The sequence below is a fragment of the Thunnus albacares genome, chromosome 5 (genome assembly GCF_914725855.1).
Source record: "Thunnus albacares chromosome 5, fThuAlb1.1, whole genome shotgun sequence".
NCBI classification, from domain to species: domain Eukaryota; kingdom Metazoa; phylum Chordata; class Actinopteri; order Scombriformes; family Scombridae; genus Thunnus; species Thunnus albacares.
Window position 1 is genome coordinate 11,690,349 of NC_058110.1, and position 27,165 is coordinate 11,717,513.

Below are 27,165 nucleotides of genomic sequence, written 5' to 3' on the forward strand. Positions count from 1 at the left end.
AGTTTAAGTCACCTCTGTTTCCTTTAGTGTATTTTAGTAGTTGTTGACTCACATATATAAGTTTTTGAACGCCCTCACTGTTGGCATTGTTTTGAATAGAGCATCTGGTCTGAGATCACCACACTGACTGACTCATGAGACGGGATTGCTGTGAGTTTATTGTTCAGTTGTTTTTTTGTCTGGAGACGCAGAGGTTGCCTTCTATGTCATAAGATTTACTGTTAATATGTCCTGCTGTTGTTGTTGATGTCACTTGTGTCAACTTGGGAGTCAAGCCTCATTGAACCATAATTATTCTAAAAGCAAACAGTCGGGTGGAAGTGGTTCATGTTTACTGTTTTCTCTCTCAAGGAAGACCTGCTGTCTTTTCAAACTGAAACAGCTCCTTCTGGTGAACATTTTCAGAGCCCAGCACACAGGAAAGATTCTCTGCTGTTTACTGCTGATGTCCCTGTTGTGGTTGTCGTTGTTGTGGCGGAGAGTCATTCCATGAGGTTTTAGAGTTTGAGACAGACAGCCCTCTGTGGCTGGACTCAGTGTCATGACACCAGAGGTATTTTCAGACATTTTCCGTCATCATTTTTTTGCTGTGTGTGAGAGATTCAGTGTTCCAGACAAAAGACAGCACCCATATTCCTGTCACTACATCACCCACTATGCTGGAAAGGAAGTTTGGAAAGTCTTCCCTGGAACAGTCTGTAGATAGGACTGAGAGTTCGAGCTGAATAAAACAGAGGTCAAGACAAAGGAGAAGAAGACAAAATTAAATGTTTTAGAGTCCAAAGGACAAATATGACAGATGGGGGGAGGGAAGAGAAAAAAACTCATATTGACAAACTCTCAGTATGATGAGGAGATGTTTGCGAAGGACAGAAAGAAAGAATTTAGTAAAACAATTGAAAAAGAGCGTGCAGAAAGGGAGGAGGAAAGACTGGTTAGGAAACACGGGGGTTACAGACGGCGGAAGAGAGACAAAAATAAAATTAACTAGGTACCTAAATTTGTTTTGTCTCAAGAAATTAACTCATCGCCAGAAGATGCCTGAAAGTAGGATGTAGGAAGTAAGAAAGCAAAATTAGGTTTGAAAGCTGAGTTGAGATCAACAAAGAGAGAAATAGAAGAGATTTTCAATAATTGATTAGTATCGGGCATGTTCTTGTTGTTCAGTGTCAGTGTCAGTAATGTTCAAATTAAATGCACTCGGTAGAACTCTAATGCTCCAACTATTGACCTTACTTCCCTGATGAATGGGGGCAAAATTGAGGGACAGCTGTTGTGACATTTCTGGGGGGCATCAGTTACCATTTTATAGGCAACATTTTCATCCAAAGCCACTTTTGAACCATTTTAGCTGAGAGTGAACCTTTCTTTGGGTCGATTGTATCTTCATTGGGACCCCTTGTCTTTGTTGGATGATGGAGAGACATAAAAAGGTCAAGAGAGGGAGCAGAGGGGGAGTCAAATGTCCATACATGAACCGAGACCAGAACAGTTATGTATATGACTGAGCCACCACGACGCCAGATGCATTTTCATCACTATTTACTGCTTAATTACCTCACCAACAAAAATCCTGTCCGGGTGAGAGTGTAAGAAAACATGTTTTGTTATACTGAAGCAAATTAATCATGTTTTGAGGCCTCTATTCAGCTTTTCTAATCCATCACCGTTTGTGTGAAAGTACTTGAATGGACGCCCAGTTTATCAGAAGGAGAAACAGAGGAGCAAGATAGAGGGGGAGAGGAGGGAGGAGAGGGGCTGCTGGCCAGAGGAGGATGTGGTAAACCATCAGGCTTCGAAAGAGGGGGAGAGGGAGAAGATAAAGTAGGACAAGTAGGAAGAGGGCAGAGGGTATAGTACGAGGTGTTGGCCAGACAAGTGGTGAGAGGGAGGAAGATGAGGAGGAGAGTTAGTTGTTGTTTAGGGGAGGAATAGCTGATTAGGATTGGAAATAAAATTTGGCTTGAGAATTAGAAGGGGAGGGATGGAGGATGAAGAAGTGGGTGATGAATAAAGGATGGCCAAAAGAAAGATGTTCCTCAGAAGGAGCAGAAAAAGCGAGAACAGGATAAATTAAGAGAATATTTTAGATGTGCGTGGTATTTAAAGGTTATTTAAGACATCTAAAGGCTGAGTGGAAATAGCATAGGCATAGAATTTCCCTGCTGCTATGTGTCTGCATATGTGTATGTGGCCTGAAAGTGACACAAGAGAGGTGACATTTTCACTATACAGAGTGGAATAAGATAGCTAGTCGGTGCAGAAATCCAGGAGAGAAGGCATGAAAAAGTTTGGAAAGTAAAAAAGATCCTCACTGATCATCAGCGGTCCTTTTTTCTTACATCTTTACAGTGTAAATTTAGTTTAAGAGCTGCTGCTTCCATGAATGTGAAATTTAAAAAAAAAATGGATGCAATGGATAGACAGAAAAGGAGGAGAAGGACAAAATCAGCAGGAGAGATAAGAGATAGGGGAGATACTAACGTACCAGGATATACTATAGCCCAGGCAGAAGGTGTTTTTCCTCAAAGGACAAGGAGGGGATGAATGAGGTGAAGTGAAGCTAAAAGGGTGTGAGGGTTGATGGGAGGGAGGGAGGGAGGAAGAGAAGGAGGGGAACTAGGTTAATAGGGAAGGATGGAGCAGACAGTAAGGTGCGAAAGTGAGGGGAGGGAAGGGGAGGAAGGAGGAAATACTTGGCGAAGGAGAAAACGACTCATGCACCGCTGAGTTAACAGCAAAAACGTAAAGCAGATAGTAAGACTTTCAGTTGATTCTATCCTTTAAAAAAGGACATATTTTATGTCTGGACCTAACTATTAAAATTGAGAGAGACATCAAGATGAGGATAACAGCAGTCGCTGGAGGGGAAAAAATTGCGTCATGGAGAAACATGATGGATCGAAGGAAGGATCACGGCCAATAGCCCAGGGGGTTAAAGGACTAGACAAGATGGAAGCAAGGCTATTAGTGGCAAATTAAGACGGCGAGGAGGAAATAAAGACCGGGAGTGCAGTCAGAAAGGTGACGAGGGGGAGGAGGTGGATGTTGGCATTCAGGGTCACTGGGCAGGGAGGGAGGGAAAGAGGGAACAGCAGAGAAATAAGGAGGATAGGGGTGTTTGTCCGGGGGGCTATGGCTAGACAATTAGGAGGAGGAGGAGGAAGATAGGGGCTGAAGCCGAACGTCTGCGGGCTAGACAAGACTATCTTCCCTCAGGGGGAAAGAACCTCTTTTTGTTTAGAGAAGAAGACACAAGAACAATCATCTGGGGAAAATAGGCCAGACAGACAGATGGACGGGGAGATGGAGGGATGGAGAGATAGCAGGAGGGAGGGATGGAGACTAAGAGGGACGGCGAAAGTGAAAAACAAAGAGATTGAGAGCCGCCCAGAGGGATCCTGGGAAGCCCAGGTGGATTTGAACAGAAAGGGAGGGGAAGATGAGCACCTGATGAAAAGATAAAGAGACAAAGAAAAGGAGAGAGGATTCAGAAAGAAGAAAGAAAAGCAGCTCAGAACGAGGGATTATTGTTTGTATAAGATGGTGGCTGACTGTCTGACACCAAAAAAGAAAGAAGAGAAAAGAAAAAACGTCATAAAGATGTTTCCTATGAGAGCAACATGAATAAATGCAACATTTAACATGTTTTAAAACTTTAAGTCAGCTCTCCTTCCTGCTTCAACTTGAAAAATGATCAGACATTAACCTTCACTCAACTGGTCAGATAATTACATATAGATATAACATAATTACATATAACAGACTGACCTAATATTTTGTGCACTGCACTTTTTCTGTGTTTGTGATGAATGTGTGTGTGTTTTGCTTTCCCTCCCCTGTTAAAGATTGATGACATTAAATCCACTACAGTTTAATAAATCAGACGAGAGATGCAGAAGCAAGGTAGAACGGCACTAAATCAACTTTGATTTAAACTTGTCGCTGAGCGATAACAGGGAATTTTTGCCAAGCCGAGCTGTAAATAACAGACGTCATCTTCAAAGTCTGAAAAAGAGAAATGTTCTGGCTTTGTCTTCCTAAGTTTAACTAAGTTTTATGTGAAGCTGAATGCACAGCGAGGTGCTGAGAAGAAAGAGACTGACTTTGAAGCAGAAGGAAGGGATTCAGAGTTTTTCCTTACAAGGATTACCAAAGTTTGTATTAAGTTAAAACAGTATTTTTTCAGTATTAAACTGTCTATGTTTACTTTGACATGGCCTCCTTCCACCAGGCTTTAAAATATATCTGTGTTATACACAATAAAATGAGATTTCTTATTCCCTTGCCTTACTGCCCTTATTTCCAGGTGGTGGACCTTTACATCCACACCTGGTTCTTACTTGTATTTTTAAACAGACAATCCACTACTTTTACACATGAAAATCAGTTTAGTCATCACAGGGAGTATAGTCTCTTAATGGCCTGGAGGAGCTTAAGTCTGACAACAACCCGATGATGTCACAGTGATGTCATTAGGGTTATCTCAGTTTGGGCTCGGAGACTATAAATTTTTAACCAAAAGCCTGCGTGTGCATTTACAGGTAGGGAGGGTCTCATGAAAAATGCACTGTGGAGTTATGGGAAGTGTAGGATGCAACATTTTTGGAGTTTGACCCATACTAGGGACTAAGACCATCACCGCACTAAGCCAGCTAAGCGCATCTTTTTCTCTCCGTTTTGGCCCTCCGTCCAGACATTTTTCTTTTCCAAAACGGCTTCGCGGTTTTTTTGCGGCTGACTTGCTCGTCTGTCCTCCATGCCTAGTGGGAGGAGAATTACTGGTTTTAGCATTTTAATGTGGACGGAGGTATTTGCAAAAAACATGCTGAAACTCCTGTTGTTATTTTTGTATGAAAACAGTTTTAGAATTTAACCGGCTTAATGCAGACATAGCCTGAAAGTCTGGATATCTGGGCCTCTGCTGTTGTGATTTTTAATCTATATCTTGCAAGTGCCCTAATATTATGGAAATACTAAATACTAATCCTAAATCACTGCAGTACCCCTTTTAATGTTTTTGCACATATTAAAGTTTTGTCTGCAAATTCCTTACGTTCAAGGTTTTGATGAACCAGAATATGAAGTAATCAAAATATTGTGGCCTGTAAATACCTTGTAGAGTTTTACTGGTGCATGTGTATTTTTTAGAAGACATATAAGAGGAGACAGGAGACATGTAGCCTTGTAGTCTAGTAAACGCAACAGTGTAAAGCTTTGCAGAAGGAGACATTTTTCTATAAAAAAACCCAAACAAACTTAAAGACATTCCCATAAATGAAACACTGGAAAAACTTAGAGTGATAAAGAATCTGAATTTGATGTTCCTGTGATGGAAAAGTAAATGACTTTGTGGCTTATACAGGCAAAAGATTGGACTGTCTGCTCTATAGGTTTGTACGTGATAGATTACAGGACTGAAGGTAGATTTCCTACCTTGTACTGTAGACTAGACCAGGTCATGGTGGAAAGGTTTAAAGAAATACAAAAAAACATAGCTAAAAGGGTGTTCCTGCAACTTGGTGGTCCAAGGTGCATACCATGTGATCACAACCTCCCTGACTCGGAGCTGGAGACCTCTGCGTGTCACCCCTCCCCCCAAGAGTCCTGGATTTCTCTGCCATCAGACAAAGGCATAAAAGCACCATAAAATAGTTCTTATCAAAGCTACTTTTGATCATTTTATGCTGTATTAGCTGTAAAGTTGTCACCACATGCTGACCCCCATAGAAGATGCTGGTAAGAGTGTTTAGTGTATAAACTGGTTCACGCAACGTCTCGTGTGAATATCAGGTGCTGAAAATGTTCAGATACAGTATAAGACTCATAATTGTGATGTTTTGTTCAGTAACATTTGGAACTGTTTTGCTTTACAGTAATTGGGGTCACTAATCTAACAGTAATGTGATTTTGTCTTAGAAAAGTCTTTGTTCTATTGAGTAAACTGTGACTATCTTTTGTGTACTTTTCAGTGGAGGTCTGCCGTGGAGAATCAGTTAAAGCTTCTAATTTTATAGTGACATAAAATTGACTTCAGATAATCTCTAGAATGGTTTGATTTTCATGATGTTTTGCACCTAGACATCTTAAAAAACGTCCAGTTTTCAAACATATGTAGCCCAGTTTTAAGCTATATATCTAGATTTATTTTGGCCTTCAAATCACAAATTCACTGCTTACTTGGCTGTAAAGCGTTTCTGGAAAATGTGCATTCCTTTACAGCAAACACCTTTGTTCTGTTTATTACCTTATGGCTGTTTATGTCACAGTTTACTCTACAAGTATCTGTCTAAACAGGCCGCCACTTGTTGACCTGTGTTGTTATTTACCATTCCGCAGTTCAAGCATGTAGAAAATAAACACGAACAGTGTTGTTAACATGGCCAAATATGAACACCTCTGCAGATCCAACTTGGCTTATCAGAGGTTGAGTGCATATTTGGGTGCACTTCCAAATGGATTTCATCTGTTCTTTTCTCTATCTCATCACCACCCAATCACCCAGTAAACATGTTCCCACCAGGTTTAAAGAGAGTCTGTCTTTCATCTGAACTGAAATGGCTTCCACCGGGCTGACTGGGTGGCTATAAAAGTCAGCTGTGCAGGTTTAGATATAAATCATCCGCTGCCCTTCTTTTGACTCTGGCTCATCCCCTCTTTGAGGAAACTTTGAGGTAGTCTGGATGAAAGCGTCCACCCATAACATATATATATATCATCCAGACTAATAAAGCAGAACTGCCATAAGAAAAACTTTAAGACAAGTGTAAAAAGGAGAGAAAGAAAAGAAACTGGAGAGACGATAAAGGATTTGATTAATGAAAGAAGGAAAGGGTATACTTTGGAAGATGTGAGCATAAAAGAAAATGAGTAACTAGCTAGAGATAATGAGAAAAGTGGGAAGCAGGAGTGAGAGAAGATGCAGGGATGATATCCAGTAGGAGTAAAATATTGTGAGGAGGAATTGAGGTCAGGAAGAGAAGAAAAAAGATGGACAACTGCTCAAACAAGACGTCTGCATCGTGATTTAAGCTGAAAGGGAAAAATGCTAAAGAAAACTTATTAATGAAGGATATGTTAAATAAAGGATGGAGGGAGTGAGCAATGTGTACGCCGCAGGCTGCAGACTACCCATAGTCCTCCCTGCTCTCCCCCGAGGGGCCTGCTGATTGTGTGTGTCTGTGTGTGAGCAACTTTGTGTCCCTGCAGTTTTACATTTGAGTGTGTGGGTGCACGCATGCTTTTATTTCTCTCTCTTTGATGCGTATGTGCTCCTGAGTCAGTCACTGTGTGTGGCAAGTGTGTGTGTGTGTATGTATGTGTGTGTGATGAGATGAGATTAGACGTCCTGCAGGGCTGTAGTTCCGCGGAGGCCACCTGAAGCAGCAGGAACGACAGGAATGTGGGAACAGTGATACGCTTCGTTGTCTCCATCACCACAACAACATCTCTGCCTCACCATGGGAGAGGAGGAGAAATGAGAGGAGGGGAGAGGAGGAGAAATGAGAGGAGGGGAGAGGAGAGGAGAGGAGAGGGAAAAATGAAAGGAGAGGAGCAGAGAGGAGAAGAAGAAATAACATAAGAGCTGAGGAGAGGAGCGGAGAAGAAGAAATAGAAGAGAGTAGAGGAAACAGAGAGAGGAGGGGGATGACAGGAGAGGAGAGGAAATGAAGAAAGAAGAGAGGAAAGCAAACATTATTTCAAACAAGTAATCCAGCCTTTATTGCTGCAAAGATTGCTAAACTCTTTGTGTCCCAACATCACGACATCAGCCGGAGTTCTTTTAGGGTAAAACTTTTTATAGACCGACCGTACCCTCGGAGCCAAGTCAAGTCACGTATTTATAGATTATCACAGCAAGCCACCCAGAAAACAAAAGGGTCTATTCTCTGCAGTTGTGATAGGATGATAAAAAAACATTCTTAAGTTTTATCTTAGACTAAAGAGCAAAACAGAAAACCTTTGATTTATTGTGATTTAAACACACTGAGAAAACCAAGGCCTTGTTTTGTCTTGTCCGTTGACAACTGAATTATAAAACGATGAACGAGTCATGAAATATGGCTGCAAAAATGTTGAAAATGTGGTTTATTTTAATGAACATGAGCCAAAAATCCAACTGTTGAATATTATGCATCAGTGTAATGTTTTTAAACACAAGTGAAAGTTGGACCAGTGGTGTCTGATATATCACACAGTTAAAGAGCCTCCGTTTAAACAATCAGTGGATTTTGTGGACTTGAAAGAAAGAAATGATTCCTTTTCAAAGTCAGGCACTTTGAAGGTACCCTGTGGTGTTTTCTTTTAAACAAACAGTTACATATGTTGAACAATTTTTATTCAGTAATTTATTTTGTTTTTTTGGGATTTTCGCATTAAATTGATTAAATTATTTTTTTTGACATTTTCAGTATTACATTGATTGGCCTAAGGCTTGATGTTCCTCCTTTAGCAGAGTACACTATTTGGTCTCATGACTCTTGCCATCTGTTTCTTTGTTTGTCTGTTTTTCTTTAAATCTGCGTGGCATGCTATTGTGATTAGGGATTGAGAGTGATTAGAGACATAATTTGCTGTTTATATGGAACAGCAGCTTTGTTTGTTGTCTGTTCCTTTTATTACACACAATATCTCAGATGCCCCTTAAAACATTTTACAGAACTTGGAAACACTACAACCAGTGTTGTAGTTGATGCTGGCCTTCAGTGCTGCGTGTTGCTATTTTGCCAAGTTATTACAAAGAGCTTTGATGGGCCAGTCAGTCATTTTTCCAAGCTACAATGAAAAGATGCACTATCATCTCTCTCCGTTGAAAGATCAGAAAAATGATGTGTTGTGTACGGTTTGTGTATTCATCCCGAACCATTCGATACAGGATGTTTGGTTCAGTACGCAACTTTTCTTGGTTCGGTGACCCAAACAATTGCTGTCAAAATAGTTTAATAATCCACTTACTCCGATGTGCAGAACAATAATTCTCACGCTTGAGTTCCACCCAGAAAATCACTTAGCTGTAGCATGCGCGTTATGTTTTTTTCCCACCCACTTTCCGCAAAGACCCACTCCCTCTGATTGGCTCTGACCCTGATGTTTTTCTCTAACCCTAACCGTCTCACTCCTCATCAACCAAACCAATGACGGAAACGAACACTAGCCAATCAGAGGCAGAGTAGGGCGGGTCTTTACAGAATGCAGGTGGGGAAGAAAATCAAGTGTAGCAAGCTAGCTAGCTTAGCCAAGTTAGCCGGTTACCCTGGTTGCCCTGGTTACCCTCATGTAATGTCGCTGCCATCATTATTATTAATATATGTGCCGTTAACAATATCATGTCTCCCCCTCACCTCTCTGTGATGGTCAGCTTTTCACTCCACCTTTGAGTGAAGTCGTTCAGAATGACTACAAACACATTTGATTTCTGACGTGGTCAGACAGCACGTCATGAGAACCGGTTCTGAGCAACCATAAATCATCATAAAACGGCTGTCAGCAGCTGTCATGACTCCTTGCAAGAAACAGAAAGGCTGTTTTCCTTTTCCACTACGGCACAACCAAACTGTTTCAGTAATAGTTACAAATTTTGTGTGCACGCCTATGTCCAATTGATCTTGTTCAAATTAAAAACTTCCCCGCTGAGCCAAATCTGTGCACATTTTCAAACGCTAGAACAGGATAAAAATGTCTGTTATTACTAAGCTTTGTCAAAATCGGACCAGTGGTGTCTGAGATATCAGGTTTTAAAGACAGACAGATGGAATGAGCGAAACTCCACACTACACCTGATTGCGCCGCATGAGGGACAACAGTCGGAGCAACACCAGAGTGAGAAAAACATCAAATCTTGCGATCCGCTGTGTTTGAAATGAAGAGCGAACACTGATGCACGGTGTTAGTTGTGTGTGACAGCAGGTGTTGTTCTCCTGTGGTGGACCCAGCGCTTAGCTCTCCCACTGTGGCTGGTTATTAATGGCTACAGATTCATTACAAGCAACCAGTCAGCCATGCTGCCAGCACGCCTGACGCCATTAGTCACACAGTCAGACCGATAGATGCACACACAGGCCTTCACATAATGAATACCAAATACCAACCACACAAACAAACACACACACACACACACACATAAACAGTTTCACACACACGCGTATATCCAAACACACAGTTTACACAAACCTGTGCAGCACTAATCTAAACTTGTCCAGTAATTAAGACACTGTTCTGAGTTTTACTCCAGTATAACAAATGTTTATCTCTTTCTCTCTTTCTTTTTCCCCTCCCTTCTCATCTCTTGATCTCTCCTTTCTTGTTCTCTCAATCCAGAGGACATCTTTATCCTCCAAGGGAAAGACAAGAAAAACCCTCTCATCTACGGCCTGTTTACTACTTCAAGGTATGTACAGCTGAGCAACAGAAAACATGGGAGTAGCTTTATAAGGTATTTTGTAATCTGCCAACCCTTTTTAAGCCGTTGAGAATGCCAGCATGCTGGTGGATGAGAGGCGCTGGGAAATTACACTGGGTGGGGAGGTTTTGGTTGCAGTGAGTCATTGATATTGATCAATCCCAGCAGATATATATTTAGGCTCAGCTGTTTTGTGCTACAGTACAAAGCAGTAAAAACCTTCAATATTTTGAGAGTCAAGTCAAGTAAAGAAATGTAGATTGCAGGAGAATGGAAACGAAGAGGTGGGAAGTTAGAAAAATCGACTCCTCATTTGATTTTATATTCAAACACTTTCAAATACTTTATCTTGCACATGATGTGATTGACTGTGGGAGTCACACAGGCAGCAGGGTCTTATGCCACTCTGACTCATGAATGAAACACAGTCATTCATGTCAAGAAAATGGAGACTCAGAGGCTCATATGAGTCTTCATCATCATAACATCATCATCATTCTAGCTGTGACACAGCAAGTGTTTTGTGTGTATCAGCTTCTAATTGAGATCACTTCTTAAAGAGACTTCAACCAATTTTGAGACCTCAAAAAATAAAATCATAAAGGGAAAATACAAATAAAAATATAGTTGACTTATGTTCCAGAGGTCAATCCAGAACAGCAACATGCTGTACAGCTTCAAACTTTATTAAAAACTATGACAAAACATCATGGAAAATGTGAAGCAACACTGAAATGTGTTTGATTACAGCCCATAGACAATATGCTTTGTGTTAGTGTCTACAGAATGGTAATTTGCTCGCATGTGAGTAAAACACAGTCATAACAGAGAGCAAGAAAAAACATCTATCTGCTCCTTCTGGGACAAAGCGATGACACAATCACATAAAACTTCAGACACTTAAAGACACACAGACGGATGAGAGAGAAGGCCGATACGAGACAGGCTATCGTAAAGAAAGACACTCTGAAAGACTGATAACAGGTGAACAGCTACAGAACGCAGACCAGACACTGGCTGAAAAAAGTGTGTGACAAAAAAGTGAAGAAAATCCAGACCAAATGAGCGAGTGAGTAACAGACTAAAAAAGCTTCTGACGGCACCACACGTTCTGAGAATAAACTGGTTTCTGAGGTGGACGCCCGAGCTCTACAGTAGCAGCCGAAGTATGACAACATTTGGCATGGCGGAGCAGGGAGTTGGTCTGGTTCTGGGTTTCGGAAAAAGTGTCTGGAATCTCAGCGGGGAACGGACAGGATTCCAAAGCATCACTCAGGGTGGGGTCCCAACCACAGAACTGCAGAGCGCAGAAAGGTCATTCCTGCTGAATGGAAAACGTCTCTCCCTGGAGCTCTCATGCTTGCACACACAGAGGTTTTTGTCCCCTGTGATGAAGCCTGTGCATCAGTCTTCTATTCTCTGCTTTTATTATTCGGCTTTTCTTTTTTTTTTTTTTTTCATTTCGTAATTCAATTGTCCATCCAGCACATGCAGTATATCACACAGAGCTGATCTGGTCTCCTTCCAACTGTTTATTTCTTTCTTTGTTGGCTTGTTTGTTCATTCATTCATTCATATTTATGTTGCTTTGTTAATTTACATGCTTATTCATTCATACATTCTCATACCCTTCTTTCGTTCATTATGAGTTTTATGGAATAGCAGCTAAATTCTTGACCTCCTTTTGTCCACATGTTGGTTCTTGCTCGTGGCACATGGCCACCAGTGATACTTCTACCAAAAATGAAGATCTGGCTGCTGTGTTTTGTTACCTCAGACACAACTGAGGAGGAAAAATGCAGCATTGTTTGGCATTTTCAAAAAAAAACACACTGATACTACAGTATATTGCATTTTGTAAAATTGTCATGTGGGTTTCTCGTGTTCATTGACTCCACATTCACCAGGATTTCATGGTGAGTAAGCCGCTTTAGTGGGAGCACCAGGGTTTTAAGCTGAACAACTTTGGCCCCGCTGAAGTGCCCTTAAGCAAGACACTAAACACCACAGCAGCTACAGGGACTCTGTGAAGGAGAGAAAAGAGAACTTCCCTCCAGAGGAAGTTGACTAAACCTACTGTATGTGTCAACCATCTGAACTGAAGGAAACCACCCCGATCCATCACAGCGCAGCCTTTCTAGCTGTTCTGGTTCTAGCTGCTGGAATCTTAAGCTCTGATAAACTTTGCCAAAAATTTTAACCATGATCTTAACTGCAGTGCAAGAGACATGTTGTGGTGAGGACTGGTGTGCTGAAAGCAGAGCATTCATCCAAGCTGGACTTTGTGGTTGGAGCACATTTAGTGAATTGATGCGTTTAAGCCGAAAACCCACAATGACTCACAGCTCCACATACAGTACATCTCTTTTTTTATTTAATCTACTGCTTAAAGACCATCAGAACTCATTGAGTGAAACCATCAAAGCCGTACTCAGCTTATGTTTTTATTCATGAAGGCTGATGGAAGAAGATTATCTGAATCTGCGATGAATGACAGTTTTCTTTCTCTCTCTCTCCCCTGTCCTCAGTGATATTCTGAATGGTTCAGCAGTCTGCGTTTACCGAATGGAGGATGTGGTTCGGGCTTTTAAGGGAAACTTCCTACATAAGGAAGGGCCTCTGTACAAGTGGGCAGAGTTTACGGGCAAAGTGCCCTACCCGCGACCTGGCACCGTAAGTTAATGCCCAAAACCCTTTCCTTCTGGCAAATGTTTCTGTTTTCTAAATTAGTAATCATGCTCACAATCTAGTGAGGTGACTGTGTGTAGTTAAACAGTATTAAAGGAATAGTTCACAAAAAACAAGAGGCATAAAGGATACCTTATTTTCATACCACCATGAGGATGAAAAGTTATTTTTTAAGTTAAATGACAAGGATTTAATGAAGATCTGTGTCTTCTAAACATACTCACTTCATTCTTTCTTTTCTATTTCTTCATTTCTCTCTCTCTCAGTGTCCCAGCAGTACGTATGGAAGCTACAGCTCGACCAGAGAGTATCCTGACGACGTCATCTTCTTCAGCAGGACTCACCCACTGCTGCAGGTTCAGCTGATATTCACTTTATTCAATTACATCAATCTAATTCAGTTAGATTTAACTATTTAACAGTATTCCTTTATTTTTATCTGAAATCTTAAGTGAGAAATTAAATTAGCCAACAGCTCTCACCAAAGGGACGCCACTCCAACACTGAGAACATCAATATATCAATGATGAACAACATGATTAACACCATTGCGTTTTTGTGATAAAATGCAAAACCCTAAAAGTTCACATTGTTTTAGGAGAACGTGCTGCCACTGGGGGAGCGTCCCCTTCTTGTCCGAGTGGGTGTTCACTACAAGTTCAGCAAACTGCTGGTGGACAGAGTGGAGGCCATCGACGGCACCTACGACGTCCTGTTCATCGGCACAGGTAGAGTGTCTGCTTTGAACCATTTCTTAACTGTAGAACTGGGTCATTGGCTTGTTAAGCTCCATGTTTTTTTCTTAATTAATTTCTTTAAATGTACTGTTTTTGCTGCAGACTCTGGTCTGGTGCTGAAGGCCATCCATCTGCCCAGAGAACACGGTCAGAGTCAGGAGGTCACTTTAGAGCAGCTGCAGGTCTTCCAGGTACAGCAAACGGTTACTGTACAAATACATGATGTCATCTTAAAGGTTCATGTTTCAGTGCATTTATTACAATTCAAGTACTGTGTACTTTGCATTACAGCTACATCATTATACCAATTAAGTGGTTGGGTTTCAAATTTTAAGATGTATTTTTTTGCAGTTTGAGAATCAAATAACACACTCTTCAAACTTGATTTAAGAGTTATTATTGTATGTAAGAGGTAATGCAGCACAGACTTTGCAAATCAGTCCGCACTTACAACAACAAAAGGGAACTTTGACAAAAATAAATGCAGACACGATGTTGATGATGATCTGCAGCGAGTTTTTCATTCATTCCGTCATACATAAAAGATTGGAAAGCAGTGGCTTAAACAATCTGAAAAACAACAGCAGGCATTTGATGAAAATGCATTTGAAAATGTCAGCAGTAACGTAAAGCATGCATGGTTCTCGCAGTTAAGGACATACAAGTGTCAAAAAAAGACCAGCTCTAGACATATTTTAATGTGAATTTAAAACATATATAAAATACATTTTTAATAATAAGTTGTGGCTAATAATAATATTTTTTCCACAACAAAGTTCACTTACATGGTTAGAAATTCTTCAAATTAAATAGACTTAAAATTAAAAAAACTTAAAATCACTTCCACTCATTGTTCCTTATTGAAAAACCTTTAATATCTAAATATGCAAAAGTTGAACTACTTAGACACAAGATGTCTCCTACTTCACTGAAAAGTCTTTACTCAGTGTTTGTGCACTGCAGGCTTCAAGTTTCCACATCACACTTGTGTACGTTGTATCCTGCACCACGATTGGCTCGAAACTAGTTGTGATGTCACAAATAACGCTCGTATGTACATGCCTTAAACTCAGATGAACGTGAAAACAGCCTTCTAGTGTCAAACTCTGCAAATACATCATCCTGCACACAGTGAATGTCAAACATCCAACTTCCGTAACAATAAACAAAACACATGTTTGAGTTGAGGAGGACTTTAATCACCTCACATAAGTGCTATATAATTTACATATTAAATACAGTAAATGTTTTTATCCAAAGCCCATTACTGTAGCATGACTCTAAACACATTAAACACAATAACTACTGCAGCTGCACATAGTTATCAGACTGTAAAAAAGCCTTTTCATGCAACCACAGTTCACGATATTAACAATTCAGCCCAATAAAAGCTGTAAAGCTGTTATCTGTTCTATGTCTGACACAGTGTTATGAGCTTCCCTGTATGCTGTACCAAAGGCAAATTCCACCGACCTCGGTCATATGGTCATTTAACGATTGATTGATTGATTGATTGATATTAATTCCACTGGAGGCTCAAATTCAAAATGCAAAAATAACTCTGTATTCAGTCTGATTGGTATAGTTGAGATCTATCTGTCTATCTATCTATCTATCTATCTATCTATCTATCTATCTAGTGCAATGGTTTCTTTTTCTGTCTTTTTCTGTTTGTCTCAATTTAAACTCGATGTTTTCCTTTCTGTCTTCTTCACAGCACAAATCACCTGTGACAGCTCTGACACTCTCAAAGAAAAAGGTAACAAATGAGAGAGACAGAAACTCACTTTCAAACTTCCAAACTCTTCTTCACACACACACACCCACACACACACACTTATCACTCATCTCTCCACCTTGTATCTCCAAGGACAGCTTCATCACCAGTTGCTATGGTTACCCGACCTCAGTCACAGCTATAATGAAGAGATACCCTATACGCACACACACACACACACACACACACACACACACACACACACACACACAGCGAGAGAAATACATCTTGCATTATTAAAATAGTCTGGGTTTCATGAAAAAAAAATCCGAAGCCTGCTTACACAACCAGACACACATTCACACAGACTTTAAAAACCGAGCATCATCATGTTTCTCACTCTCTCTCTCACCAACACACACACACACACACTCCCTGTGGCCACTCAGTGACATTGTTACACTGTGAGTTGGATGTGTTATTGAGTGAAGATGAGTCTGGTTTAACTGTAGATTGTCAAAGTGTCTCTCTCTGTCTTACGGGAGAAAACTGAATGCCCTCTCTCTCTCTCTCTCTCTCTCTCTCTCTCTCTCTCTGCTCTCCTTCAATTATTACTCTCTTCTCCTTCCATTCCCCTTTCTTTCTTCCCTCGCCCTGTTGTCAACATTGTTTTCTCCCTCATCTTGTTTTCTCCCTCTGTCTATTTCTATCTTTCTTTCACTCCCCCCCCCCCCTCCTCTTCCTCCTCCAGCAGTGGTTGTTTGTGGGCTCCAGTGAGGGTGTGTCCCAGCTGGCTCTGTACCAGTGTGAGCTATACGGTCAGGCCTGCGCTGAGTGCTGCCTGGCCAGAGATCCCTACTGTACCTGGGACGGACACGCCTGCAGCCCCTACATGCCCACCGTGCGCAGGTACGGACGATGAATTAGATCTTTATATGTTTATCCAAACAACACTAATCTAATTATTGCATTCAAGTAGGATACTTTTTCTGAACACCAAAGGAGAAGCACATGGAACTAATCTTCTCAAATCAGACTTAAACCACATTTGTTGATAGTTTGAAATGTGGCTCAAATTATATCTCGACTCTGATTCAATTTTCAGCATTTTTTCACTTGACCAACACATGGTTCCATTAAAAATGGACAGATTTCCATGACATTTTCAACTATTAATATTTTGGGTGACCATTTGACCTTTTCTCCACTGCCGCCATCATCACACAAAATCTAATAATGCAAACAAGCAATTGCCGTAAAATTCGCTGAGCAAACTGATGCTCTCAAGTGGATTAACCCTGTTTATTCCAATGTCCCCATGGTCTTTCCTCTAGCACCACCCTTAGGACAAAAATTGTTAGCCCCACTCCTGTTCAAGTAAAACTGTCAGCACATCGTTTGTTACGTCTAACACTTTCACATTACAGGCTGAAATGAATTGTGGCCTCTTAGAGCGACTAGGAGAATGTAATTCTTTTCTTCATTTCATGACTTTCTCTACAGGAGGAATGCACGTCATTTAGGGGAGGACGAGGACCCGTTAACTCAGTGTGTCAGACAAGGAGGTGAGGAGTTATATCATCCACCACACATATGATTTGTTTATTTGAAGGACAGACAGAAACACAGTGGTGAAACATTTGGCAGGCAGTTAACACATGAGCTTTAATAATGCTTTAGCTATAGTAGGTTTACTCATGTATTATTGCATGTCATATATATGCTTTATATTTTGTATGTATGCAGTATTTTATGTTTTAATAAAGTATTATACAGATAACGTTTCACTCTTTGACTCTAAAATAAACCTAAAACTCTAAAACCTTAAACATGAATAGTACATGGTGTCATTTCTTTTGGTTTAGATACAAATATAAACTGAATAAAAATATTTAATAATAGTAAAAAAAAACAAAACAGATCTTTAACTTTTTATATCTTTTCCTCTATCTCTTTTAGCCGGGCTGCAGGTGGAGGCAGAGCAGAGGGTGATGATGGTTGCCGAGGGTAACAGCACCTACCTGGAGTGTCTTCCCCGATCCAGACATGCTGCTGTCACCTGGTACAAACAGGCTGGAGAGAACAGTCCTGAACTAAACCAGGTACACACATGCATTTTACCCTTTTTATTTATGTTCTCATTTTTAAAATATTACAAAGGAATAAAAATACTGGAAGATGTAAACTTTGCCTGGCACTTAAACATTGTGTCAAGTTTCCAGTACCACCCTCAACTTCAATTACCCAGAATTCCCAGTATGAACACAAGTCTTGAGCGTCTGATCTCTCTCTCTCTCTCCAGCTGGTAACAGGTGACCAGCTGATTGTGATCGAGCGGGGTGTCCTGATTCGTCGAGCCGAGCTGTCTCACGGCGGTGTCTACCACTGCCAGGTGGAAGAGCATGGCTACCACTGGACTGCCGTCACCATCCGCCTCGCCGTCTGGAGCCCCTCGGCCAACCGCCTCCTCGCTTCCTGGTCCAGCCCGTCCTATCAGAGCCCGGGAACGCAGCCCTGGTCCGAAGACGTGATGCCGCTGATTAATCCGAGAAACCTCGGCCAGCACTGCCGCGCTCTGGGATTTCGGCCCCCGCGCAACCACCGTCGCCACGGTGATATCATGGTGGAGCCTAACAAGGAGAAAGAGAAGGGGGAGAGGCACAAGCATGGAGGAGGAAGAGGAGGAGGAGGAGGTGGAGCAAGAGCAGCGGGCAGGAAGAGCAGGAGCAAGCCGCAGCAGAGAGCACCGAGGAGCGCTTGAATGTGTCGTAGAGCAGGAGGGCGGATTTTCAGTGACTTTAACACTCACACACACACATTTATGATAACATACACACTAAGACACACACACACACATACACACACACTTAACTTATACACTGAGACACACACATACTGTATGTACAGAGACTTAGACATGCGCATGCACTTATATACAAACAAAAAAAAAAGCATCCTTTAATTACATTATAGTGACAAACTAAGCTACAGACGAACAACTGAAGTATGTACAGTACAGGAGGATGTGGACAGCAAGGACTGTTTCACCTGGACAAAAGACTTTGTGAATAAAAAAGCGAAAGCAGAAAATCTTAGGTTGCAAAGCATGTTGAATGAAGGAAGAACGGCATGTCCAGATCACTCAGTTTGACTGACTCTGTGTCATAACAGGGACATTTTGAATTTGGAGCTTCTGCAGAGAAAAAATGTGAGTCTCTTTCCAAAAAGTAGACATTCAGAATTTTTTGAAAAAGCATTCAACCCCTGTGAAATGATTGCTGCCTCAAGGATCATTTCTGTAGCTGTGCATGTTTTTGCCCATTAACTACAAATCGTGCATACAATATTTTACATCACTGACAATAATCCTCCAAAGCAGAACGGATGTTTTTAGATTGATTTCCTACCTTCCAGGCAGACACCGGTTTCCATTAATTTCAGTACACTGTGAAAATCATTTTGCAGGAACATGAAATATGTTGCCTTTTTTTTTCAAAGTTATGCTATTACAGTTGCAAGCAGCATTTTTCAAACTTTTCCTTGTGTTCACATTTCAAGGACACTCCATCCTTGGCCTTCTGAGAATTGAGGTTGAACTGCTCAAATTTCATTGACAATGTGCTATGTTGTCTAAAAGTAAGAAACAAGAAAGCAAACAAGCAATCATAAATGCGGTGAAAGGGATTTGGTTGCCGTTTGGCAGCCTGTTGTCAAATCGCAGATGTTGGAGCACCCTTGAACACATCTGCAGAGAAAGCCTGTGTTTTTAACAGCTAAACTTAGACAAAAAAAGAAATATATACTCTCTGTGATGGAGTACCTATCAATCTAAAAACCTATGCTATGCTTTGGAATATAATCAGTGATGATAGTTACTTAAAGGGCTAAAACATTCTAAGCCAACTTACAAACAGTAAATCTCTTACAGTAAACTACTGCAGCAGCAGCTTTGAGGAGTAATGACAGGCAGGAAGTAGCACTGAAGAGTTTTATGCATCTTTCCCCCACATGAATCTATAACATGTTGGGATGTAATCCTTCAAACAGTTCACCTGCAGTGAGAGTTTTGTTGGTTTCTTCAGAAAGGTGGGGTCTGACCGCGAGATGATGACTGACCATGACCACAAAGATGAAAGGCAGAGAAAAGCTCGAGCATCGCTTTGATGAGGTTTCAGATCTACTTTTTCAGGACGTTAGCGTTCTGTGTTGCAGCTGTACAGCCACACTGCAGGAGATTTTTCCATTATGTTCTCCTCAAAGTTTGGTTCAGTAATGTTAGCTGGTAAAGTTCACAGGCATATCTGGCACTGATGTTATGCCACAACGACAGAGCAGCACGGACAGCTGTTTAGTATAGGTGTGGGAAAAACAGAAACAAGACACAGTGGGTCTGGTGCATTTTATAATGTCTAGTTTGGAGTGTTTGTTCGGTTTTTCTGGTGTCTCACATGAGTGCAGTGTACAGATTTACGGAATATGTTTTTACGTAGGAAAAAAAGACAACATCTCCACATCAACTCCAGTTTGCAGACAAATGTCATTTTTGTTACCACTGGGATAAAATTGTTTTGCTGCTATGAGATGAGGCTCAATCGAGCCTTTCAGTAACTAAACGAAAAAACAACTTTAAATTTCCTCTTGACATGATTAAATGGGTTTAATGAGTCTGAGGGTTATAACCTGGGTCAGTACTACCAGACATTTTTGGAAAAACACAGAGGGATTTCAATTGATAGTATTTAAAATCATATTTCAAGCAAGTTAAAACTTTAAGTGTTTGGTAAATTGTAAGGTTGTGTATCTATTGGACAAAAAATGATTTTTTACGATAACTCTTGTCATGACAGTGAACTCAGCACGCCGAACTGTGGAAAATATAAAGATGCATCTAAAAAGTGGTGTTTGATGAAACATGGAGAAGAAAACAAGTTTTGAAGAGGACGTGACTATGGACTGAACTGCCAAGAGACTCTGTACAGAAAAATGCATGTTTCTCAAACTACAGCTCTGGACCCAAAATGGGCCATCTAGTGACTTTCAGTGCGTTCCAGCCAACAAAAGAAGTAATATATTGCTGGTCCTGCAGCTCCAGCTGGAAATGAAATCTGGCTGTAAATTATGAAGCAGGCCCAACGTAAAATAAAGAAGTCTTTATCATACGATGTTGGAACTTGAGAGAGTACTGAACAGGACTGGCGTCAAGTGGACTCTGGTCTGCAGGAGTTGAGTGACTTTAGTGACTTTGCAAGGCAGTAAATTGTGATTTGTTCTTACTATTAAGATGTTAAACCAACACAGTTTATTCCATTTCTATTTAACTTTCTTCTTAGTAGTATTTATTTGTTTTATCTGGAGTGAAACTGCTTGTTTCGTAAGTTGTGTGATATTTTTGGGAAAGGCTTTATGCTCTTCCTTAGGTCCTCTTCACTAGTCTCACATACTGGACGCTTATTTGACATGTGAGTGTGTCTGTTGGTCTGTCTTTGTATGCATGTACTGTATGTTTGTGTGCTCACACATAGAGATCCGCACAGAACTTTCTTTTTCTCTTGTCTTCTCTTTCTTTATTTATGGAAAGATTTTCAATTGTTATCATCCAAATCTGTTGATGCACATCCCCACTCCCAACCAAGGAAATTCAAATCACTCCTGCCTGTGGCTATTTTGTTTTTTAGAAATGCTAATAAAGTCACCAACTCATTAATATGACATGCTTAGAAGACTTAAATAAATGTAAAAGTAATAACTGCTTCAGCTCGCGGCAGTGAGAACTAAAGGTATATTAAAAGTACAATGTTTTGTTTTCCTCTTTCTCCTGAACAAGAGACACAAACTAAATGTTGCGACATCGGACTTGAGCTCAGTAGCGATAATGCTGTTGTTTACAGAGCAGATTGCATTCGGGATGAACTACCATTTAAACTAAATTCATGCAAGATGATGGCGTGAGTGAAGGAGAGAGCCAGACAGACCAACTGAATTAAAACTTAATATTATTTTGTAAGGCTTGCAAGAAGAAGATACATGCATCATTAAGTCCAATAACATAATAACAGCCTCTCATATTTTCATATATTTAATTTCATCCCACAATGATGATTCTGAGCACGCAATCCTGTCTATATTAGAGTAGATACTGTACATCCAATGCTTGGTCTTGCAGAATCCCTTTGCTCTTCTGGCTGAATGTGTTTCTGTATGTGTGTGTGTGTGTGTGTGTGTGTGTGTGTGCTTGTTCAGTACACATCTATGTGTGTTTGTCACTCAGATCAGAGTGAGAGGAGATGAAACAAAAGTTCAGAGGCCAAACCAGTAAATCTGCTTAATGGGAAACTCAGCAACAGATCGGAGACACTTTTGATGCTGTAAGTAAAACAAACTGTCCGACTGAGAGAAGGCAGAGCTTAGAGAAAATTAACATGCGGTTGGCCTCTTATGGCTTCTTGGCTTTGGCCACATGACAGAACTAACCAGCGTTGATCTACTTCTGAATGTGTGTGTTTGAGTAAAAAGTAAGAAGGAGAGATTGTGTGTGACTCTGAGCTGAGCTGTTTTGTGTCTGCTGGCATGTGAATGTACAAAGTGTGTAAGTGTCGGATACAGCCACGTCTTAAAAATGAAATGATGTGTGGGTGAGTGTGAAGCCGGCAGTGTAATCCAAATGAAATCAGATTTGGCCTGTTCGCAGACTGCTGTCAGATACGACACTCAGGGTAAATACATCTAAACAGTGTGACTGCAGGTGCGTTTATGAGGTTCACACATCAGATGAAGCCTGTGAGTCAACAAGTTCGTGTTTAGAGGGCTTGATGTCTTTCTAAAAAGCTGAAACGTGGTCCTGAAGTTTTCACTTCATGTTTGATGCTGAATTTAAACTTTGAACACCAACATTTATGATCATCTTACGATATAGCGACTGGCAAACTGTTGAAGTCTCATGGAAGCTGTTGAACGCTAACAACACAATCATTGCTACATTTTGTTGTTATGTATTTATAGTCCTACAGTATTTTAAGTACACACTTAAAAATATATAGAAAGTCACAGTCCAGCCCCCCTTCTAGCATTTGTAACTAAACAGGTTTTTTCATAGTATCCTTCTGAAGGCTGTCCATAATATAAGATGTCTACCCATTAGTGTAACAAAACATGGACACGTCATTTTATCCAAGCTAAAATAACAGTTACTTTGTTAGCATTCAATACAACATGAATCCCAGCGTTTAGCCCATCACATGGTCTCATGAAAGCTGTGAAATGCTAACCAAATTATTGCTGTTGTATCCTGGTGATGAATGATGAAGCTACAGTGGCTACCACAGTGGTAGATACATAACTAGCCTAAAATAGTTGGACATTTTGGGAAATACCCCGATTGGCTTTCTTTTAGATGATTGATAATGATCTCATGTCTGTATCCGGTGAAACACCACCAGCATCTGGTTAGCTTAAAAGTGAAAACAGAATGCAGCTAGTATGTGAAACTATTCCTTTAAAAGCTGATATAAAACCTCAAGAGCATTTAAGTTTTTTAGAAAAGCAGATAAAAGAAACCTTCTAGCCTTTGCATTAAGCTGTTAAGAAGCTTAGAGGCGGCAAGGAGAGGTGACAAGACTTCATCTCTCTATGTGGCCCAACACCAATCAAACCAATATGACATTGTTAACCAGTTTTTAGGCAAGTGTTGGTGAGTTTAAAATGCAGGCTGTGCAAAACCTCAGGCAAACAAGCTAAATCTAACGCCTCTTTTAAGTCTCTAAACTTCATTTTGCCTGTGAAAGGACGCCAACTTTGGAGAAATTTGGATTATGGTGCCAGTTTTAACAGCACTTTGCCCTTTTTTGCTCTCACAGAAATATGATCCAATAACCTAATAAATAGGCTATGAAAATAATCAAGCTGTATGGACTCCGGCTTGTGGATGTTGTGTGTATGAGTGTGTAATGTGTGTATATTTGTGTCAGATCCAAACACCACACAAGTCGGAGGCAGAACTCCTACAAGACATTTTTATGGTGGACCGTTTTAAACATTTAGTGTTTCCCTCAAAGATTGTGGTGCAGAGCTGCTCCTCATTCATTGCAAAAGCCTCGTGTGTTTCACTCTGTTATGCTATATTTACATCTCAGTGCCAATGCTTTTGTGATTTTTCCAGAACGACTTCTTTGCAGACGGAATGAAACTGTCTTCAGCTGATCTCCTCTCGTGTATGGAGACATTTTTCTTTTTGTAAATATGTATAAAGGTCTGCTTTCAAATGAGTGTGTGTGTATTTTGTGGCTTATTTTGCCAATTAGAAATATATGCAGATACTGAACACGAACACACATACATAGAGACACATTCACTAACATAAAGCCAGTGTCCAGTGAAAACCATACTGTATTATTACTTTTTTTTGTTAAGTTGAAGTATTACATGTATTAAGACAAAACTTTACCTTTAAAATTTTACCTTGTTAAAATCCTTAAAATGACATCTACTCCTTTCCCCTCATCAATAAAAACAAGATCTGTGAATTTGCAAATATTATTCATTTCAAAAGTTTTCCTACTGGACACGAGATGTCCCCTACTTCACTGAAAAGTCCATTCTTGGTATATGTGCACTGCTCCCACATCACACTTCTGTAAGCTGCAAACTGAAACATGATTGGCTTCCAAACTACTTGTGATGTCACAAATAATGCTCATAGTTACACATCTCCAAGATTTATGGTGAGCACAGAGACACTTTTCTCCTTCAGCAGATGAATTTGAAAACATCCTCGTAGTGTCAAACTCTGCACATACATACATCATTCTGCACAGTGAAGATCAAAGATCCAACTTAACAATAAACAAAACATTTTTGAGTGGAGGGAGACTTTAACCTCTTAACATCCACCGGTTTGCCAGCGACCTGTTTACACCAGTTGTAAGTGGAAGCATCACACAGTAATTGGAACAATTTGGCCAGTTGGAGATTACTGGAGAGGTTCGGGACACCAGTGACACCACAAACTAAAAACTCCCTAGCTCCCATAAGGTTAGACCTAGAGGTCTGGCATTTTATACAGGGTGACAAGATGTAGAAGGTATGTGGTGATTTGCATGGTTCTGGCATAAAGCATGTCCTAATTATTGTTATTCAAATATGACTCATCATAAACAAGGACCAAAAACACTTTTTTGAGCCTTATTTGAACTGATGTAGTTTTGTTTGTCTTTTAGCCACATGTTAAACAAACACATTTCCAGAAACTAGAAGATATCACTTGTCAAATGAAGCCTAATACATTCGCATCGTAGCCTTACAGTTCTTCTGTTATAAGCTTTTCCATTTGGGTGTGCCAAATAGGTGAAAATTCTATAAAAAGGGTGGATGTTAAAAGGTTAAGAATGTGAAATCACCAAGTATCTTTTTTATATTTAGGAGCATTTTATGCCTTTACAAGAGAACTGATAGTAGACATATGACAGGAAATGAGAGAGATGGGGAATGATATGCAAGAAAGTTAACCAGCTAGAGGAACATTGCAGTTCATGCTCGACTTAACCCTGAGGCCACCAGGGTGCTGAACAAGCAGCGCCCTTTTGTGTGCACAAGCCTGACAATGACATACCCAAAATGAAAAGGTTGAACCATTTCGGTCATGATCTTGGTCTCTTCTGGAAGGTAACTCTTTGTAGTTCATTGTCAAAAAGTCAGATTTAGTGATACTGGACCAAATTTGGGCACAAACATGGTAAAAATGCAGGATTTTTCTCTATTTCATATGTGACTATTCTGTTTTATGCACTCATGTTGCAAGATAAGCAACTGATGTTGCAGTGATATTAGGATCTTAAAATGGTTTATACAGACTCATCTGCTTTCAAAGGATGAGTAGTTTTTCAAGGTAGAGTGAAGATTCAATAATGCCAAATAATGTAAACCCTCTCCCAGCTCATAGTCAGGGCTTTTTTTTAGTATAAAACAACATTTTGGAGATACATGGTTTTCAGCGAGGTAGACCATCTCATATATCCAACATTTATATTTCTACACACACAAATGCACACAACCAGGTTTGGACACACATCATTGCACAGTTGTATTCCAGGGATTCACTCCATTCCAGCTACATTATTCTTCATGCACACTGTCCATCACTGTCTTCACTCCATAACAGTTACATACCATACAAACCACCATCTGTCTCTGCCAAAGTGACCACATGCAGTACTTTCTCATTAAATGTCAAACAACTGGAATGTTTTGCTGAGCAATGTGATGGTTGAAAGATACGTTCCAATCGTGCCGGATACCCGACAACCTTCACTTTACATGCTTCACTGTTTCCAAACCCTTGAGGTAACGAGAGCGTCTGCAGTTATTATACTGCTCTTTGTTTATATTGCTATGGATGTGCGCTACGATACTTTCCAATCGGGACAGGCTCCGGTCAAGCTAGCAACAGTGGCTTTAAGTTTTTCTTTTTTTTATATACCTCTGAGATGCACTTTGTAAGCATAATCATGGACAAGCATCTCCTTGAGGGGATGATTGGTCAGAATATCACAGCAAAAAAGAAAACCATGCATTAAAAGTAAATTAGTGTTTTGCTGTGGTGTATTTTGTTAGGAATGAGACATCCCTTTTCCAGTGTTTCCTACAAGGTTCTGCTGTCCAACAAAGTAAAGATGGGATTCCATAATTATAATTATAATGTATAGACTTTCCCATTATACTGTAATATGACCCATGGGTACGACCCAGCTCTGCAAACTCATTTCAATAAATACACTGTCTTTTTGATTGATTGGCCAACTGAGGCCATGCAAAATATATAAAATACTCTGGAAGTTTTAGAGTAGTGGAAACTTGTTCTAAGCATTAACATTCACATGCTAGCCACAGACGGAAACATTTTGATGTTCTTGTATGTACTGACAAAAATGAAGAAAACCCTCTGGTTTATAGAGGATTTTCTAAAATAAATTGTGAATAAATTGTAAATTAAGTTTGGGTTTCAAAATGTCTGTGCCTTGTGTGTAAGTAATGAGAACACAGATGTAAAAATCATTAAAGTGCACAGTTTGGTTCCCTGACTTAAAGGATTTAACTGACAATTTTCTATATTTTTCTTACTGTCAACAATCTCGTGTACAGAGCCAAACCAAAACTGAACTAATCCTACCTAAAAGTATTGTGTGTGATTCCAAAGCCTGATATATTTTATTCCTCTGTGGCCTAAACTGCTGTTTTTTCCCCCAAAAACTACTAAAAACATGTCAATGAGCCACACTGTTGCTCTAGTTGATGTTTGTTCACCACAAAGATTACAGCTGTTAAAATAGTTTGTTTACAAATGGCTCCAAAGACTAATAGCAGCGATTTTCGGTCTCTGGACAGTAGTTCAGTGTAAGGCAGATGCCACTGCACTTGTGCAGGAATTCTGTTTACAGAGCTTTGCAAGCTTGTTGTACATATCACAACTTCTTGACTTGTACTGAAGTTCTTTAATGAATTAACAATGTAGCACAATGTCAAGAGGTTGTAATATATATACATATATGTATATATATATATATATAAACATCCTGCTGACACACTAAACTAATAAGGTGAACATGTTAAACATCAGCATGTTTACCGAGTAT

At 40.2% G+C, this 27,165-nt stretch overlaps 1 protein-coding gene across 5 annotated transcripts in view; it reads left to right on the plus strand.

Annotated features, from left to right (window-relative positions):
• Nucleotides 1–23,803, plus strand: part of sema3h (sema domain, immunoglobulin domain (Ig), short basic domain, secreted, (semaphorin) 3H) — a 65,324-nt gene extending 41,521 nt beyond the window's left edge. For 4 of the 5 annotated variants that reach the window (XM_044351930.1, XM_044351931.1, XM_044351932.1 and 1 more), the window contains 10 exons: nt 10,318–10,387; nt 12,928–13,072; nt 13,354–13,443; nt 13,686–13,815; nt 13,927–14,015; nt 15,542–15,583; nt 16,293–16,450; nt 17,045–17,106; nt 17,501–17,643; nt 17,844–23,803. In XM_044351930.1, coding sequence (XP_044207865.1) covers nt 10,318–10,387; nt 12,928–13,072; nt 13,354–13,443; nt 13,686–13,815; nt 13,927–14,015; nt 15,542–15,583; nt 16,293–16,450; nt 17,045–17,106; nt 17,501–17,643; nt 17,844–18,302 — 1,388 coding nt within the window. In that variant the 3' untranslated portion in view covers nt 18,303–23,803. The remainder of the gene's footprint in view (nt 1–10,317; nt 10,388–12,927; nt 13,073–13,353; nt 13,444–13,685; nt 13,816–13,926; nt 14,016–15,541; nt 15,584–16,292; nt 16,451–17,044; nt 17,107–17,500; nt 17,644–17,843) is intronic. The other variant, XM_044351933.1, reaches the window with a different exon arrangement.
• The last annotated feature ends 3,362 nt before the right edge of the window (nt 23,804–27,165 follow it).